Source organism: Ochotona curzoniae, unplaced genomic scaffold (genome assembly GCF_017591425.1).
Source record: "Ochotona curzoniae isolate NIBS_2020 unplaced genomic scaffold, NIBS_Ocur_1.0 contig_520, whole genome shotgun sequence".
NCBI classification, from domain to species: Eukaryota; Metazoa; Chordata; class Mammalia; order Lagomorpha; family Ochotonidae; genus Ochotona; species Ochotona curzoniae.
Window position 1 is genome coordinate 450,380 of NW_024466457.1, and position 15,555 is coordinate 465,934.

Consider the following 15,555-nt stretch of genomic DNA (forward strand, 5'->3'; position numbering starts at 1 on the left):
ACTTCAGGCACTCTTAAAAAGAAGCAAAATACCTGAGATCTGTAGAAACATCAGGGAGAGTTCAAGGCAGGGAGAGCCCCATAGCCAGGATAGCTGAGAAGACTGACTGTAGCCCAACAATAGGGAGTGTGGGGATTGGGGGGCTGTGAAGGCTCAAACTAGAGCTAGGACCTACTGTTCACTTTTCTCCTTGGGGCACCTGAAAACCTTTAGTAAGGGAGTAAACAGATTTATATTGTTTCCTTCCCTTTTTAATTAATGAAATAAATAACTTTCCAGGAAGACCTAGTCTTACATTCTTGGTAGATGGCTACATAGATGGCTACAGGTCAGAAAACTTCCAGAATAGGGGAGCCATTCCAACCGTCTCCTGCCACTGCTCTACCTCTTGGTGCAAGTAGGCCCTCCTCGCCTGCACCTGCCAAGACTCCTTTTGTGGGAGTGTACTCCTTCTCAGGGCTCAGTGGGAACTGGAGCTGGAGGGGTGGTGGCCCCTCCTCTGTCCACACCCAAACTGTCATATGGTGTGTGTACTGCAGGTAGGGGGACTTGGAAGTACGACTTGGGATCAGTTCCCAAGTCTTTAGCCAAGATCTCTCGAAATAAAAAGGCAAGGCCATCTGAACAATGGGTGGGAGGGGGGCAAGGGGCAGCATGGAGGGATTAAGTATGAAGGATGTGTGTAAATTCAGGGCTGCCGGTAGCTTGTTCTCCAAGAGATATATATCTGAATCTGTGCAGATTTCGTTTGGGGCGTGGCGGTACTCGAGAAAAGAGGTCGGGTCTGGAAAGGAGCCTAGTCTCACGAGCCCACTTCTACCTGCAGGACAGGAAGGGCTCGGACAGACCCGGGCGCGCGGGTTGGTCAGTCCCATGACCCGGAACAACAGCCGGTATCGCCACCTCGCCGGCTGGACGTCCACGTGCGAGCAACAGCGGCCACGTGGGGCGCTGAGGAAACGCTTTGGGGAAGGTTTGTCCCCTGCGCCGCCCAGTAGAAAGGCTGGCCTGGTGAAGAGCGCAGGAGCAAACAATATAAACCCAGAAGCCCCACGACGAGGACTGCCGCGAGCCTGGGGCTGCCGGGGGCGGGGCTTGGCACCGGCCGCGGGCCGGGAGGGTGGGCTTCGGAGGGCAGCCGGTAGCCAGCCGCCTGCCTGTGGCCGGGAGTGCTCGGCTTCGCCCCAGCGCAGCCAGAGCCGGGTTTATCCCGTCCCGCGGCCGCCATGGAGTCCACGCTGGGCGCGGGCATTGCGATGGCCGAGGCGCTGCAGAACCGGCTACCTTGGCTGGAGAACGTTTGGCTCTGGGTCACCTTTCTGGGCGACCCGAAGAGCCTCTTTCTGTTCTACTTCCCTGCGGCCTACTATGCCCGGCGCCGCGTGGGCGTCGCGGTGCTCTGGATCAGCCTCGTCACCGAGTGGCTCAACCTCATCTTCAAGTGGTGAGACGGCGATGCCCCCGCCCCCGCCCCCTGGTCCCCATCCCCAGGAACCCGGAGTCTCCCATCAGGTGTGTCAAAGGCCTTCCCACCCTTCCCTGCAGTCCCGGTTTCCCCCTTGGGGCATCTCTGAGCCTCTGGCTTGGACTAAGACTTCAGAGTACACCCATGCTGCGCGTTAGATCGTTGTCCCCAGCCTGGCTTGCTGAAGAAACTCGCCTAACGGACGAGAGGGTTGAAAGGGGAAGACTGTCCCCACCGTGACCGCAAGCCTGCTGGTTTGAGAACCTCCAGGCCTAGAGACTGGGCATCTGTATTTTACTGTTCGAGACGGTTTAAGTAGCAGAAAGTCCTCACCTTCCCATTCATCTGTTCATTCATTTGACATAATTTTGTTTGTTTTTAAGAAATATGCTTTATGCCAGGCTGGCTGCTAATGACAAAAGAATCCTTGTAAATTAAAGTGTGGTCTGTAACCGGTGCGCGGTGGCACGGGCAGCTCCTGAAAGCTTGTTAGAAATACAGTCTCGGCTATGTGACCAGTGTACCTGGAATGTTTTGGGGAGCACTGAGCTGCTACCCCGCCTTCTGGGGAACAGTTCCTCTTCTTTCCCAGTCATTCATTAGAACGGAATCCCAGGCAGGTGGCTGGATGCCCTGCGGGCCCCTGGGCTTATCTCTTTATGCCACCTGTTCTGTCTCTTTTGGGCACACAGGGAGCCATGCCTCCCGCTGGGCATGCTGCCATAACTGCCTTTGCCTCCCGGGAAGGATCACTGGAGGTGCTTGAAGGGGCTGACAGGATTTGCTGAAAAACAAAATAGGAGTTCCCATCACTTCCACACCTCTGTGTGCACTGCATCCCTAGAGCAGTTGTCTGATTATTTCCTTGCTTAATGACTCTGGCTTGGAGCTCTTCCTGCCCCGGAATCCCTATTGGCCTTCCTGTTCTCCCAAAGCTCTGACAACCCCTCCCCCCCATTGCATTCAACACTTTTACAGAGATTTGAAAATGTATTTCTTTTTATCTATCTGAAAGGCAAAGTGACCCAGAAAAAGAGACAAAGATTTGTCTGCTGGCTCATTTTCCCCTAGCTGCGACCGACTGAAGCCATGAACCAGGAAGTCATTCTCTGTCTTGCATGTGGGTGGCAGGGACCCACATACTTAGGCATCCCCTGCTGCCTCCCATGGGTGTGCTTGAGCAGGAAGCTGGATTAGAAGCAGAGGAGGGCACTCCATCTGATATGGGGAACAGTGGTCCCACATAGCAGCTGAACTGCTGCACCACAATAAATGCCCCATCTACAGGCCCTCTGATATCCCCTATTCATTATTGAAGTATGTGTTGAACCCTTGGTGAGTGAAAGGCCCCATGCTTGGTGGGGAGAGGCAAGCCTCTTCCCTGTCTCTCTGCTTGCCATCAGCATCGTTTCCTTCTCGGTGGTGAGCCAAAGCCCGAGCCCATCCCCTGCATCGTATCCCTGGATGCAGATAAGCACCTGCTTGGCCAGGGGAGTTTGCATCTTTCTCCTCTGTCTTTTTCCATTCCCCACTGCCACTTGCAGGTGTGGGAGGCTCAGTTTAGTCATTCAGGTGTAGAGCAACGTGGGCTGGCATTGGGAACGTGGAGAGGAAGATGAGGGAGGCTCCAGGAAGAAGGGCCAGGTTCCAGGGCCATTTGGCTAAGAGGGCTGTCCCTGCAGGAGAAGGGGTAGAGTGGGCGCCTGAGGGTGGCCATGTATGTGCACACTCAGATGCGCACATTCACCATTTCTTCTGTTTTCACTTGTTAAAGCTATGTGTGTTTATGCTGTGCCGAAGTGGAAACCACAGCCAGGTAGCAGCTGGGAGCTCTTTCCTGACCCCATGCCTCAGGCCCACTGGGGTATTCTGAGGCATCTTGCCCTTCACCATCCTCTTACAATGTCATCTTGTGTCTTTTCTCTTTTCTAGGTTTCTATTTGGAGAGAGGCCTTTTTGGTGGGTCCATGAGTCTGGGTACTACAATCGGGCACCTGCCCAGGTTCACCAGTTTCCATCTTCTTGTGAAACTGGTCCAGGTGGGAAACCTCAGCCCTTTGCCTTTTCCCAGTTTGATTGGGGTTTGAGGAAGCTTTTCCCAGGACCATTCAACTAGGGTGGCCCTTCTTTCTGTCCAGACAGACTAGCATCTTAGTTACTGGCTCGGAGAGCCCAGTAATCCCTGGAAACCCAAGTTAAGCTGGGGAGGAGGGCACCCAGGTCAGACACCATACTGCCCCAAGGCCCACCTGGTTCAGAGTGGAGCCCAGTGGCACAGCTCAAGGCAGAAGCATGACAGCAGAGGCGTCCAGCCACAGGGAGCCATGGACCAGAGCTGGGAGGAAGTTTGCCTCTCAGCCACTGGCCTTTGCTTCTGTCCTCTTACCATGTGCTTCTGGGTTCCCCGGCAGGCAGCCCCTCCGGACACTGTATGATCACGGGAGCGGCCCTCTGGCCCATAATGACGGCCCTCACTGCCCAGATGGCTGCTCGGGCCCACAGGTATGCCCTTGGCATTACCACCTTGGAGAGTAGGGGTGGGGGCATCCTGGGCCCAAGAGACACAGCAGCATGATGGCCTGGGGGCTAGAGCTCCGGGGATGACTGGTTGTTTGGTCAAACCAAGGAGGGTATGGGCACCGCAAGTGGCCTCGCTGTGTCCCTGAGCTGTTTGTCTCTCTTCTTTCTAGGCGCTGGGTAAAGGTGATCCCCTGCCTGGCTTACTGCACCTTCCTCTTGGCAGTTGGCCTGTCCCGGGTCTTCCTCTTAGCACATTTCCCTCATCAGGTGTTGGCAGGCCTCATCACCGGTGAGCACCTGGGGCAACAGAGTGGGCCAGAACGGTCCCCTTGGCTGTGGGAGGACTGTGTAGCAGCCCCTCCACCTTCCCAGCTTCCCCCGAGCCAGCCAGCCTCCGGGCCCACTGACATCTCAGCCTTTTTTCTTGCCAAGCCATGCTGCAGCTTGGGGTGAGGGGCCATGCTCCCAAACTCCTTGAAGCTGCTGTTATGCCATTCTCCTAGGTGCTGTCCTGGGCTGGCTGATGACCCCCCGGGTGCCCATGGAACGAGAGCTAAGCTTCTATGGGCTGACAGCACTGGCCCTCATGCTGGGTGCCAGCCTCATCTATTGGACCCTTGTTAGCCTGGGCCTGGATCTTTCTTGGTAAGCCTGGGAAGGATGGGGTGAATCTTAACCAGGTCTGGTGGGGGCTCTAGCTCGCTGGGCCCTCCTGAGCTCACAGCCAGGTGTGGGAGTGGACCCTCCCAAGGCACATGGCTGGAAGCCAGCAGCTCTGGAGACTCCGGCCTCCTGGCAAGACATTTCTTCCCACAGGTCCATCAACCTGGCCTCCAAGTGGTGTGAACGGCCTGAGTGGGTACATCTGGACAGCCGGCCCTTTGCCTCCCTGAGCCGTGACTCAGGGGCTGCCCTGGGACTGGGCATCGCCCTACACTCTCCCTGCTATGCCCAGATTCGGCGGGCGTACCTGGGAAATGGCCAAAAGATAGCCTGCCTTTTGCTGGCCATGGGGCTGCTGGGCCCTCTGGACTGGCTGGGTCACCCTCCTCAGATAAGCCTCTTCTACATCTTCAACTTCCTTAAGTACACTCTCTGGCCCTTCCTGGTCCTGGCCCTTGTACCCTGGGCTGTGTACATGTTCAGTGCCCATGATGCCCACTCCATCCACTCTTCCTGACTCCCTTGTGCCCTCTTTGTCCCTGTTCCTGCCCACAAAGCCTGTTCTCTTTGACCGCCACACTCCAGGAGGCAGCCTCCTCTCTGAGTCACCAAGCAGGCCCAACTTGACCAAATGTTCTCTCACCACCTGGTCCTGGCCCCCAAAAGGGCCCTCTCCTGCCTTTGTTGTGAAGTCCCTGGAAAGCAAAAGCCATGGTGAGACTAACAGGTCCCCACGTCACTGCAGAGGGTGCTCAGGGCAGCCTCAATAAAGTCCTTGAAATTTCTGGATTCCTCTCAAAGTTCCTAGATTCCTTTCTCACCTTTGCACCCATCAGCATGGAACTCACCCTGCCAGGCTACCATCTATACCAGTTCCTGCAGGGCCAGGGAGGAGGTGCTGGGAACCTACCTGCCCCCCCCCCCCCCATTCATCACCACAGAGGAAGCCCTGCAGAGTTGCCCTCTGTGGCTTCCAGTCCAGGGCTGGAAGAGAGAGCAATTTTGTTGGCTGGGAAGGAGGATGAGGACCTCGCCTCCCCCTCGGAGCCCACAGAACATACGCTGGCCTTAGGAGGCACTGCCAGAACAAGTTTATTTCCACAAGGATGCATGAAATAATGGTTACAAAATGCTTAACTCCAGCTCCAGAGACAAAACAAGGAGTGGGCTTACAGAATCAGAACTGCCACAGGCACTGGGAAGCAAAGGGACCCAGGGCCCAGGGCCCAAGCCCCTTCCCTTCCCCCAGGCAAAACACAACACACTAGCACACTAGAAGCCAATGCGAAATGGGGTAGGGACACTTGCCCCCACCAGCCCCCTCTACCCAGGCCCCCATCAAGACACTGACTAGGCAGAGATCTGAGGTGGGAGTGGAGAATGTGTATGTCTGGAGGAGTGAGGAAGAGTCAGTTCTCTAGAAGCAGTTTCTCATCTTTGGTTTCCTATGGACTACACAGAACCTTCTGGAAGCCTAAGGGTCCTATTCCTTGGAAACAGAGCTGAGCAGGACTCCTGGCAAGGGATGGGCTGGTAACCAGCAACTGGAGCGTGATAGGAAGGGAAACCTTGCTGAGGGCCTAAGGCAGGACTGCTCGACCCTGGTCTGGAACTTTTGAGAAGTCCCCCTCTCACTGTCTCCAGGCTTGAAAGCAAAGGTTCCAAAAGGAAGGCGAGCCCAGCCCTCCTCCTGGCCGCACACAGGCCAGAAACACCTGGGCCCAAGTGCCAAGGTGTCCTGACACCCCTTTATAAAGACCCCTTCCCCCACCCATCCCAGTGAGGGCCCACAGAGGACTGGGCGGGCTGGGGGGAGGCAGCAGAGTCAGGGGAGAAAAGGTGAGTCTTAACCTGCCTTAGGGAAAGGAAAGCAAGCAGGTGCAACCAGCCAGCCCTGCCCCAGCTTGGGGCACTGCTGTGGCTCCAGCTGTGGAGGGCAGCCTAGGGGAAGGGGGAAAGTTAAGGCATGGCCCTCTTAGGTCAGCTAAACCAAGGCGCCACCTCTGCTGCTTCTCTACAGTGGGAGAGGAGCCAGAGGCAACCCAGTCCCCAGTTTGAGCTAGAGCTGAGGGGGAGGACAGAGGCGGGGAAGTGGGTGTGGCTTACAACCAGGGCAGGTGGGCCCCAGCAGGAGCAGTACCAATCCCCACAAAGGAAGCAGACTCGACTTGACATGTGGGCCATGGGTGGGGTGAGGAGAAAGAGGCTGATAGATCCACACGGCACAAGTTGTTGAATGTGTGACTTTTTGTTTTTAATAGAAAAAATAAACAAAATCACAATGATGACACCCAGAGGGATGGGGGCTGGGGTGTCACAGGGTGGGCTCCTGCTCCATGGGCTCCTCTGCCGACCTGTGGGCACAAGCACAGGGTAGACACTGAGTGTGGGCATTATGGGGCACAGCTCAGGCGAGGACACACAGCTGGCAGGGCCTTACCTGGGACTGTGCTCCCGGGTAGCGGTGGCAGCCTGGGCCTGCTCTGCCCCCACTGACAGCAAGGCCATGGCGCTCACAGTCTCGGCCTCCTCCGTCTCACCTGCCTGGGCCTCTCGCAGGGAGCGGCCCAGACCAGCAGCAAACCTCTGCACGCAGCTCCAGTGTTTGCCTGGGGAGGAGCAATAGGCAGGGTGTCACCCCTTGGGGGTGCCCATGGGGTATGGGAGGAGGGACGTCCCCAGCCCTGCACTCCCACAAGCCCTGCCCCTAGGGCAGGCAGAGGTTGGACCCCCTGTGCCTGTCCCTGCTGTGCCCACGCACTCTGGATCTCGATGGCTTTCTCCAGCGTGGCCACTGCGTTAGTGTTGGGCTTTTGCTGCAAGACTGCCTCATCTAGGGGCTGCAGCTGGTGGGGAAAGAAGAGAATTAGGGTGTGTGTGGGGGGAAGGCCTGCCCCTCTACTGCCCCCACCCGGCCCCAGGGATCCTCTGCAACAGGGCTGTACAGGAAGCCCTAACCAGCTACCAAGCATCTTTATTTTATTTTTAATGTCTAATTTTTAATGCTTTAAAAAAAACCACACATTTATTGAAAGGACACAGCAACAGAGATCTTCCATTCACTAATTCACTCCCCAATTGTGCTGAGCAGTAAGGGCCCAAGTACTTGGGCCATCCTCTGCTGCTCTCCCAGGCACATTAACAGGGCAATTTACATTGGAAGCAGAGGACCCAGGACTCGAACCAGAGCTCTGATATGTCGAGACGCAAGTGTGCCAAATAGCTTAACCCTCTATGGCATGATAATCATCCCCCTAAGCCATCTTTGGGACTGAGGGACATCCTGCCAGTAAGGCCCTTGGCACTGCCTGACCCAGAGAAGGGATGGGCTGGTGGGCTCCACCTTGCAGCCCTCACCTCCACGCTGAGCAGAGCCGAGACACAGGCTTCAGAGGCATCACAGATGGCGGTCAAGTCGTGGCCTCCCTCCAGGGCCAGCACCACCCGGCCCCCAGCCAGTGTCATCAGCTGCCTGGTCAAGTGGCCAAAACCTTGAGGGGATGGATGAAGGAAAGGATGACAGTAAAAACAATAATTCAAGAAATGGTAAGAGGATAGAAAAAGCAAGTGAGATAGCACAGCACAAGAGGGAAGCTTAGCTGTTAACAGGCTGGGTGCACTTTGAGCAAAGGCATGGGCTGCCTCCTACAGCCAAGGCCAGGGTCAGAGAGGAAGGGCAGAGGGACACGCTCAGTGTGATTCTAAATCTTAGGCCAGCCCCCAACCCCCTTCCCCCTGCCATATCAGCCTACTGGCCCCCTGCCCCACGCGATGTCAAGCTCACTGTCCCACACCCCCCTGGATTCCCCAGCAGGCTCACATCTGGCGGTGACAGAGTAGCCACCCAGTGGAGACAGATGTCCTTCAACGGCATCAAACCCAGCAGAGACTAAGACCACGTCAGGTGAGAACTCGTGGGCAATGGGCATCACCACTGTCCTGCAAAGGGATGGCCCAAGCTGACCCAGCAGACGGCTGGGCCACACCTCGCCCCGTTCAGTTCCCCAGCCACAGACACACTCCCCCCTTCCTCCTACACTGAGCTGAGTGCCCGCTGCCCCTCCCCCTACAGGGTCCAGGAGACTCCCACCCCAACCTGGGCCCTTGTCAGTCCCCACCTGAAGGCTGTCAGGTACTCCACATCTCCAATGGGGGGATCCACACCTCCCGTCCATGCCACATTCACATTGTACCCCACGCCTGGTCCTCCACCAACCTGGCAGTGGGAAATGGGGGAGGGGGGATGGTTACTCTTGCTGCCAGGGGATCCCAGCCTTGACTCAGCCCCACCCACTGACCTCTGCTGACTCCCCCAGGTACCAGCACCACCCCCTCCAGGCCTTGTGGCTTCCCACTAGGCCCCAGGCTGCTGCATCTCAGAGGCACCCAACTGGTGCCCAGGAACCATACCTCTTCAGGAGCCCCAGAGCCCGGAAAGAAGTTGCCATTGTCATAGCGATGCAGGGAGATGTAGAGCACGGAGGGGTCATTGTAGAATGCTTGCTGAGTGCCATTGCCATGGTGAATGTCCTGGAGGGGAGAGGGGGGAGCAGCTGGCAAGTGGGCCAAGCACTGACTCACCCAAATGTCAGAATTCCCAGCACTCCCTTGCCCACCCGACAGTGTGCTCTGGGTCTAAGCTCTCCCTGGGCTCCCAGCTATACAAGGCAGGATCAGTCCTGGGGAGCGGCTCCTGGCCCTGCCACTCCCATTCCACTAGACAGCCTGGGCATATGCAGCAAGGGTAGTGAGCAACTACCACCAAACAGGGAAAGTCTTCAGAAGGATCTGACATGTACATGAATTCCTAAGCCAAAAAAATAGGGCTTGGTGAGAGTCCCGGCCTTGCCAGGAGCCTTTCGCTCCATGGGCAGCACAGGGTCTGAAAGCAGCCAATGGAGCAAAGGCAGAAGGGGCAACACCAGGTGCCACCATCCCTGACTGAGAGACCTTGAGCAGATCACCCCCCAGTGCCTTCCTGTATAGAAACGTACATCGTAGTTCTTAGTACTCGAGGCAACCACGAGCAGCACTGGGGCCAAGTACTAGACAAATCCCTGGCACATGGCTGGCTCCTGTCTGGAGTCAGGGAAAGGGGCTGTTATTGATGGCAGTTGGGCCACTACTATTTACAGTAGCAAATCCCCTTGGGCTGCTTGAGGCTGCACAGAGGGGACCAAGATGGTAAGGGGGCTGAATGCCCTGGGGTCTCCATCTGTGATGAGGAACCCCTCCTGGGAGGTGAGGACCAGGCTGGTGACCCCACAGGAGGAGTACATGGGCTGTGGGGGGACTTCCTCCTTCCAAGGGCTAAGTGTGATCCTAGCCCTACCTAGCCCCCAGCTCACTACCTACCCAGTCCACAATGAGGACCTTGCCCACGTTCAGCTTCTGTTGCAAGAGTTTGGCTGTGATGGCTACCGAGTTGAAGAAGCAGAATCCCCTGAAGGGCACAGGGAAGAGAGGGTGGATAGGTCAGCTGCACTGGCAAGAAACAGAAGGCCCAGGCCGAGAGGTAAGGACCCACGTGGAGCATCACTCACATGGCGGTAGACTCCTCGGCGTGGTGTCCTGGGGGCCGGATGATGGCAAATCCATTCTACAGAGGACAGAGGGCCAAGGGCATGGACAGACCAGAAGATGGGGTGGCCCAGGAAGAGGTGAACACAGGAGAGCAGCACAGCCAGGCAGGAAAGAGAACACAGGCCATGTTCACATATACTCAATAACTACTCGTCGCCATGGCTGCCCAGCACACACAAGAGCCAGCAAACAGGGGTGCTGGGTCCCTAGGGATCCCCAACCCCTTGTGCCTCGCGGAGGGGAAGCTGAGGCTGAGAACACAGGACCAAGTAAAGGGTCACCAAGGCCACAGACACAACCTCACCTTGAGCTCGCCCGCAGCCACCTTGAAGGCCAGCTCCACGAGGCAGCCCACGGCCATGCGCACGGCACTGGACGAGTGCATCTCGTTCCACACGGTGTCACTGTCCACCTATGGGGGGCAGCAGAGCAGGTTACAGCCAGCCCCCTGCAGGGGGAAGGCAAGCACAGGAGACAGTGGTAGGCACCTAAACAGCGAGCAAGTAGTCACAGTGGGTGGGAAGGGAGGGCGGGGGCTAGGAGAACCACTTTACTCACCCCGATGCCCCCACAAGGCAGCATGGCATACATCTTCTGGCTGATGGGACCTGCAGGGGAAGGGGCAAGCTAGTCTGGAAGTGACCTCACCTGCCAGAGCAGCAAATTCGGTCATAGGAAATGAAAGGACCCAGGCACGGGACAGGGCTCTGCCACCCACATAGGTTGGCAGCTGCCTGTCCTTTTCTGGGGGGCTTCCTGCTTCCGGGAGGCAGGTGGGCAAAGAGCGGTACAATAGGCCGAGAGGACAAAGCACAAGCTCTACTCCCCTATCCTACCCCACCCCCAGCACAAGCATCAAGCGCCTCCTTGGTCCTTCTCCCATCTGCCTGCATGGTTCACTGTGTATTCAGACTCACAGCGCCTTCTGGAGGTGATTCCCCATGACCTGAGCCCACGCAGACCACAAGGTCTTCCTGACAGCCCCCACTTCATCACACCTCAAACCTTGGACATGCCGTGGGCCACGCGCCCTGTGCATTTGGCTCACCCAGCAGCTTCTTGCTGTCCAACTTCTGCCGGTTGAGGGGGCTGGTCCCGTAGAGCAGAGTGTGGTACTCGGAGTGCACTGTCTGGATTTCATCCAGTGTAGCTTTGCGCCCCCGAATGCGCTACAAGAGAGACCAGGGAGACAGTCCCCCCCAGAAGGGTCCAGAGCCCTGTTTCCTCACAGCACAGGACACACAGAAGCACTGTCTGGCCTCAGGAGGTGCACAGCCCCTTCCCCAGACCAGAGACCCACCCTCTACTCCAGGATCCTCCCCCATCTTGGCTGGTGAAACTGGAGGGAACAGGTTACAAGGCTGGCCTGAGGGGTCAAGGATGTGGCCCCAGGTCTGGGGGTAGAGAGAGAAGGAGATGCGACCTGGGGCTAGGGCAGGAGGGGTCCCTCACCTCACACTTGCTGAGCAGGCCCGTCTCCTGAAGCCGGGACCAGATGCTCTGGATGCGGCCGGCGTGCTCAGGGTGTACGTGTGTGTTCCCACACATGCATTGGTGTTTCAGCATGAACGTGTCGTAAACCACACCTGGGCCACACAGCCATGTGTCAGCCAACCCCATTCTGGGCCCAGTACTACTGCCTGGCTGCCACCATCCTCAGCAGGACCTACAAGCTCTCCCTCACCCCATCTGCTTCCCACCCTCTCCAGCTTCTGCCCCAGCACATCCCCTCCCCACAGAGCCTGCCCTAGGCCATGTGCACTACTCCCCATTGCTTCCCGCTATTGACTTGGCTCCATCTTCAGGTGGACCCTAGGCAGCCTTATGGGGATGAGTTTCCAGAACCCACCAAGGCCTCAGTCTGACTTCATAAGGGCAAAACTCCAGAGACCCTGTGGGTTCTCCCCACCCTGAGCTCAGGGCTCATAAGGCAATGTGCCAGGTCAGGTGAGTGCTTGGATGTGGGCAGAAGGCTGCTTTCACCTCCCTATGTGACTGTGGGGTACAGAGGAACGGTACCTGCAAGGTGTCCAAGAGTCTCTAGCTGTGTCTTGGCCCTGACTTTGGGGCCAGATGCTATGCCCAGGTCCCCTGGTACCTGGTGCATGGGACAATAGCAGTGGGACAGGGGAAGGGGCTCACCTGTGGTGAAGAGGTGCTTAGTGGGCTGGTCTGGGGGGCTCTTCATGCTCCCAGGAGCAGCAGGTGAGGACTGGGTGCGGCCCAGGGCCTGGTGGGGCACAGTGGCCAGGCTGAGGGGTGCCTGGTACACCTGCAGAGGCTGCAGCTGCTGGGCATCTGTGAAGAGCTGGAAAGCCAGAAGGAGCTGGGGTGAGGCTCAGCCAAGCCGGGAGCGAGGGCAGGTACCCAGGGGCCCTGCAAGGGAGCCCTGGTCCAGCCCAGATCTTCCAGATCTCTTTCCCCCACCTCCTCCCACTTGTTCTCTCCAGGGACAGGAGACACTTCAGCCTTCTCTTCACCATCTCCTCGGAGATAGAAAGGGATGGGGGGGCAGGATGAGTCACACCAAAGAGTAGCATTGAGGTAAGAGGCTGGAAGGCGTGGGGGCGGGGGCGGGATGAGTCAGGCCCAGAGGGCTCGGCTGTGTCCGCAATGAATGGAGCACAGAGCGCTGCTAGGCACAAGGCAGACTGTAGTAACAGCAGGGGCGTGTGTGTACACACGTACACGCACGCATGGAGACGACGCAGGCAGAAACGCAGATTCAGGCCATGGTTACACATGCACACACATAAACTGAAGCGGGGGCCGTCGTAGATATGGTGGGGGCTGGCAGACTGGGGCACAGACTCTGAGACCCACACAAGCAGCGCCTCCCTTCCACTCCCTCCTGGCCTCTTTCCTCTGTTCAGAAGGCAGCTCCTGCATGGTTAAGCAGCTGCATCCAACAGAGAGAGGGAAGCGGGGGTGCAAAGAAGGGGGTTGGAATGTACACACGGGGGTTGTCAGGGTCTGGGACCCGGGTAGACAGAGGTGGGAAGAGGCAGGGAGGGGCACCTTTTTGTAAGCAGCACTGGACTCCTCCAAGTCAGGTCCCTCCTCGGGGCCGCTTTCGCCCTCCTCATCCTTGACCTGGATGCAATCCTCCTCTTCCTCCTCCTCCTCTTCCTCCTCCAGGTCCTCCTGGGTACTCTCACTTTCCGTGGAGCCCTCACGGGGCATGGTCAAAGTGCTCTCCCCCAGCAAGGCCTCCTGCTGCTCCGTCAGCTCTTCCTCAGTCTCCTCCGGGTGTGTCGTGGGCTGCCTAGGCAGCTCCCCTGTCTTGGTGAGGATCTGGGGGGCAGAACACAAGGCCCATCAGCTGGGCGGGGCTTCCTTTGGGTTGTACCCCGCATCCACCACGTGCTCTGGGGGTGGCTCCACACAGTGGCTGCTGCCCCATCGCAGAATGCAGCACATTGTCTCCCAGGACCTCGGCCTCCCTGGGCTCACCTTGCCCAGCTGCAGCTGCTGCTGCTGCTTCTGCTTCTCCAGGAACTGCTGGTGCTGCTGCTGCATGACGAGCTGCTGCAGGGCCTGGGGACTCTGCGGCAGTGGCGATGACTGTGTGCGGCTCAGAGGCCGGTGCCGTGGGAGCTTGCCCACTGTCCGCATGCTGGTGGCCACACGTTCCCCTGTCACCAGTGGGGACTGCCCATGGAGCGGCACTGTGGGTATAGAGGTGAGAAGCCCCATTGTCAGGGCACCTACATGCCCCATCTGGCCCTCCTGGAATTCCCATCCCCAAACCTGAGCCTCCTTCTTCCCCCGTCCTTCCAAGAGCAGGTGCCCAGCTGAGATGCCGCCTGTAGCAGTTCCCCTCCGGACTCCCCCACTCTCCCAATTTGGTTTGCTGAACTGAGTGCACACATGTTCCCGGGTCTTCGCAGGTGTGAGGGTATCCACTAACTAGCCCTCCATAATGGCGTCAAGAACTCCCTGATCCTGGATTTCCACTCCTCATAACCTGCCAGGTTGCAAAGGCCTGGGACCAGGGTCAGTCCCTTTGAAGCTCAACCTTTTAGCAGGGCAAGAGCTACTTAAGGACTAAATGACGGATGTCATGTCAACCAATCCCACAGCCATGGGCTGCAAGAGCCCCCTGAAACATGTGCTGGCAATGTCACACACGCTATAGCGCACAGGCAGTGTGAAACCAAAGTCAAGGAACTCACTGAGAACCATACGTCGAAGTGAGAGTATTCTGGCTATACTGAGTTAAATGTATATTGTAACATCAGTGCCACCTGCTTCTACATTCTGCTGTGACTACATGAATGGTGTGTGTGGTCTGGACTGTGTTCCTACTCTACTGGACAGGGCAGCTCTGTAATATGGGCTTCATGACAGCAGCAAATGGTCCAGAACAGCCGCCTGCACAGCGCCTGCCTTCTGTATGTATTCCGTGTTTCCAGAAGGCAGGAGAACTCAGCAGTGCTGCTGAGAGGAGCTGTGTCAGGACGAGGGAGTCTCCCTGGTTGCCTGTCCCTGACTTGAGCCCCCAGGAAGGAGGGGCCCCCCAGCCCACTCACCAGCGATGAGGGCGCTCTGCTGCCGGGCCTGCTCCAGCAGCAGCACGTGCTGCAGCAAGGAGGCATGCCCGTGGGGGCCAGCGTCACCCTCCAGCGCCACACCCAGCAGGCAGCCTGGGATGGATGATGTGCTCATGAACTTGCCCGTCAGCGTGCCGCCCTGCCGCAGGGACTGGAGGGCCTGCCTCTCGGCCTCCTGCTGCGTCGACAGCTTCGGGGAGGCCTGAGCAAAGGATGGAGGAAGACACAGATAAGGGACCAACATCCTGTGCATACCCCAGCTCTGCGCAGGGCGTGAGAGGCACATGGGGGCAGCGATCCATACCAGAGGTCGGTACTTACGGTGAGGTGTGAGTTGGTGACAGTGACCGTGGCCTGAAGCCCTAGGGAGATGTTGGGCAGAGAGGGAGACGTGTAGAGGCTGAACTGGTTGGGGGAGCTGTCCAGAGGGAGGGCCCGGTGCTGGGGGAGCATCTGGGGAGCAGTCAGGGGGGAGAGACAGGCATGAGAGCGAGCCAAGGGGAGCTGGCAAGGGCAGGCAGCCAAGGCCAAGGCCAAGGTCCCGGAAAAGGTGCTCCACACCTCCCACCCTACATTCCAGCCGGGCTGACTGAGGCATCAGAGCCCCCACGGAAGTTTCAAGTCCATGCAAGGACCCTCCTGCCTACCCATGTGGACAAGAAAGGCCTCTGCTGGGAACGCTCAGGCAGACAGACTGGGAAAGGGAAAGACAGCAGCTCTGGCCCTCACGCCCACCCCCACGACCACACTGGCCCCACTGGGGGCCTGACC

The 15,555-nt window shown here is 57.9% G+C and overlaps 2 protein-coding genes across 3 annotated transcripts in view; one reads left to right on the forward strand and one right to left on the reverse strand.

The window, feature by feature from the left end:
- The first annotated feature begins 1,055 nt into the window (after positions 1-1,055).
- G6PC3 (glucose-6-phosphatase catalytic subunit 3) lies at positions 1,056-5,437 on the forward strand. Of its 2 annotated transcripts, XM_040989267.1 has the most exons (6): positions 1,056-1,444; positions 3,398-3,504; positions 3,877-3,967; positions 4,156-4,274; positions 4,489-4,630; positions 4,802-5,437. In XM_040989267.1, the coding sequence occupies exons 1-6, from the start codon at positions 1,227-1,229 to the stop codon at positions 5,163-5,165; spliced, it is 1,041 nt and encodes a 346-aa protein (XP_040845201.1). In that variant the 5' UTR covers positions 1,056-1,226; the 3' UTR covers positions 5,166-5,437. The 2 variants fall into 2 exon arrangements, with proteins under 2 accessions (XP_040845201.1, XP_040845202.1); XM_040989268.1 differs by lacking the exon at positions 4,156-4,274 and having other exon boundaries at positions 4,802-5,213.
- A 1,443-nt stretch (positions 5,438-6,880) lies between these two features.
- Positions 6,881-15,555, reverse strand: part of HDAC5 (histone deacetylase 5) — a 35,777-nt gene continuing 27,102 nt past the window's right edge. The window contains exons 10-27 of the mRNA XM_040989218.1: positions 15,106-15,237; positions 14,764-14,986; positions 13,685-13,899; positions 13,250-13,525; positions 12,374-12,539; positions 11,684-11,817; positions 11,280-11,400; positions 10,790-10,839; positions 10,536-10,643; positions 10,192-10,247; positions 10,004-10,091; positions 9,059-9,178; positions 8,767-8,864; positions 8,469-8,587; positions 8,006-8,139; positions 7,410-7,494; positions 7,089-7,257; positions 6,881-7,002 (exon numbers count right to left, since the gene is read on the reverse strand). Coding sequence (XP_040845152.1) covers positions 6,963-7,002; positions 7,089-7,257; positions 7,410-7,494; positions 8,006-8,139; positions 8,469-8,587; positions 8,767-8,864; positions 9,059-9,178; positions 10,004-10,091; positions 10,192-10,247; positions 10,536-10,643; positions 10,790-10,839; positions 11,280-11,400; positions 11,684-11,817; positions 12,374-12,539; positions 13,250-13,525; positions 13,685-13,899; positions 14,764-14,986; positions 15,106-15,237 — 2,334 coding nt within the window. The 3' untranslated portion in view covers positions 6,881-6,962. The remainder of the gene's footprint in view (positions 7,003-7,088; positions 7,258-7,409; positions 7,495-8,005; positions 8,140-8,468; positions 8,588-8,766; positions 8,865-9,058; positions 9,179-10,003; positions 10,092-10,191; positions 10,248-10,535; positions 10,644-10,789; positions 10,840-11,279; positions 11,401-11,683; positions 11,818-12,373; positions 12,540-13,249; positions 13,526-13,684; positions 13,900-14,763; positions 14,987-15,105; positions 15,238-15,555) is intronic.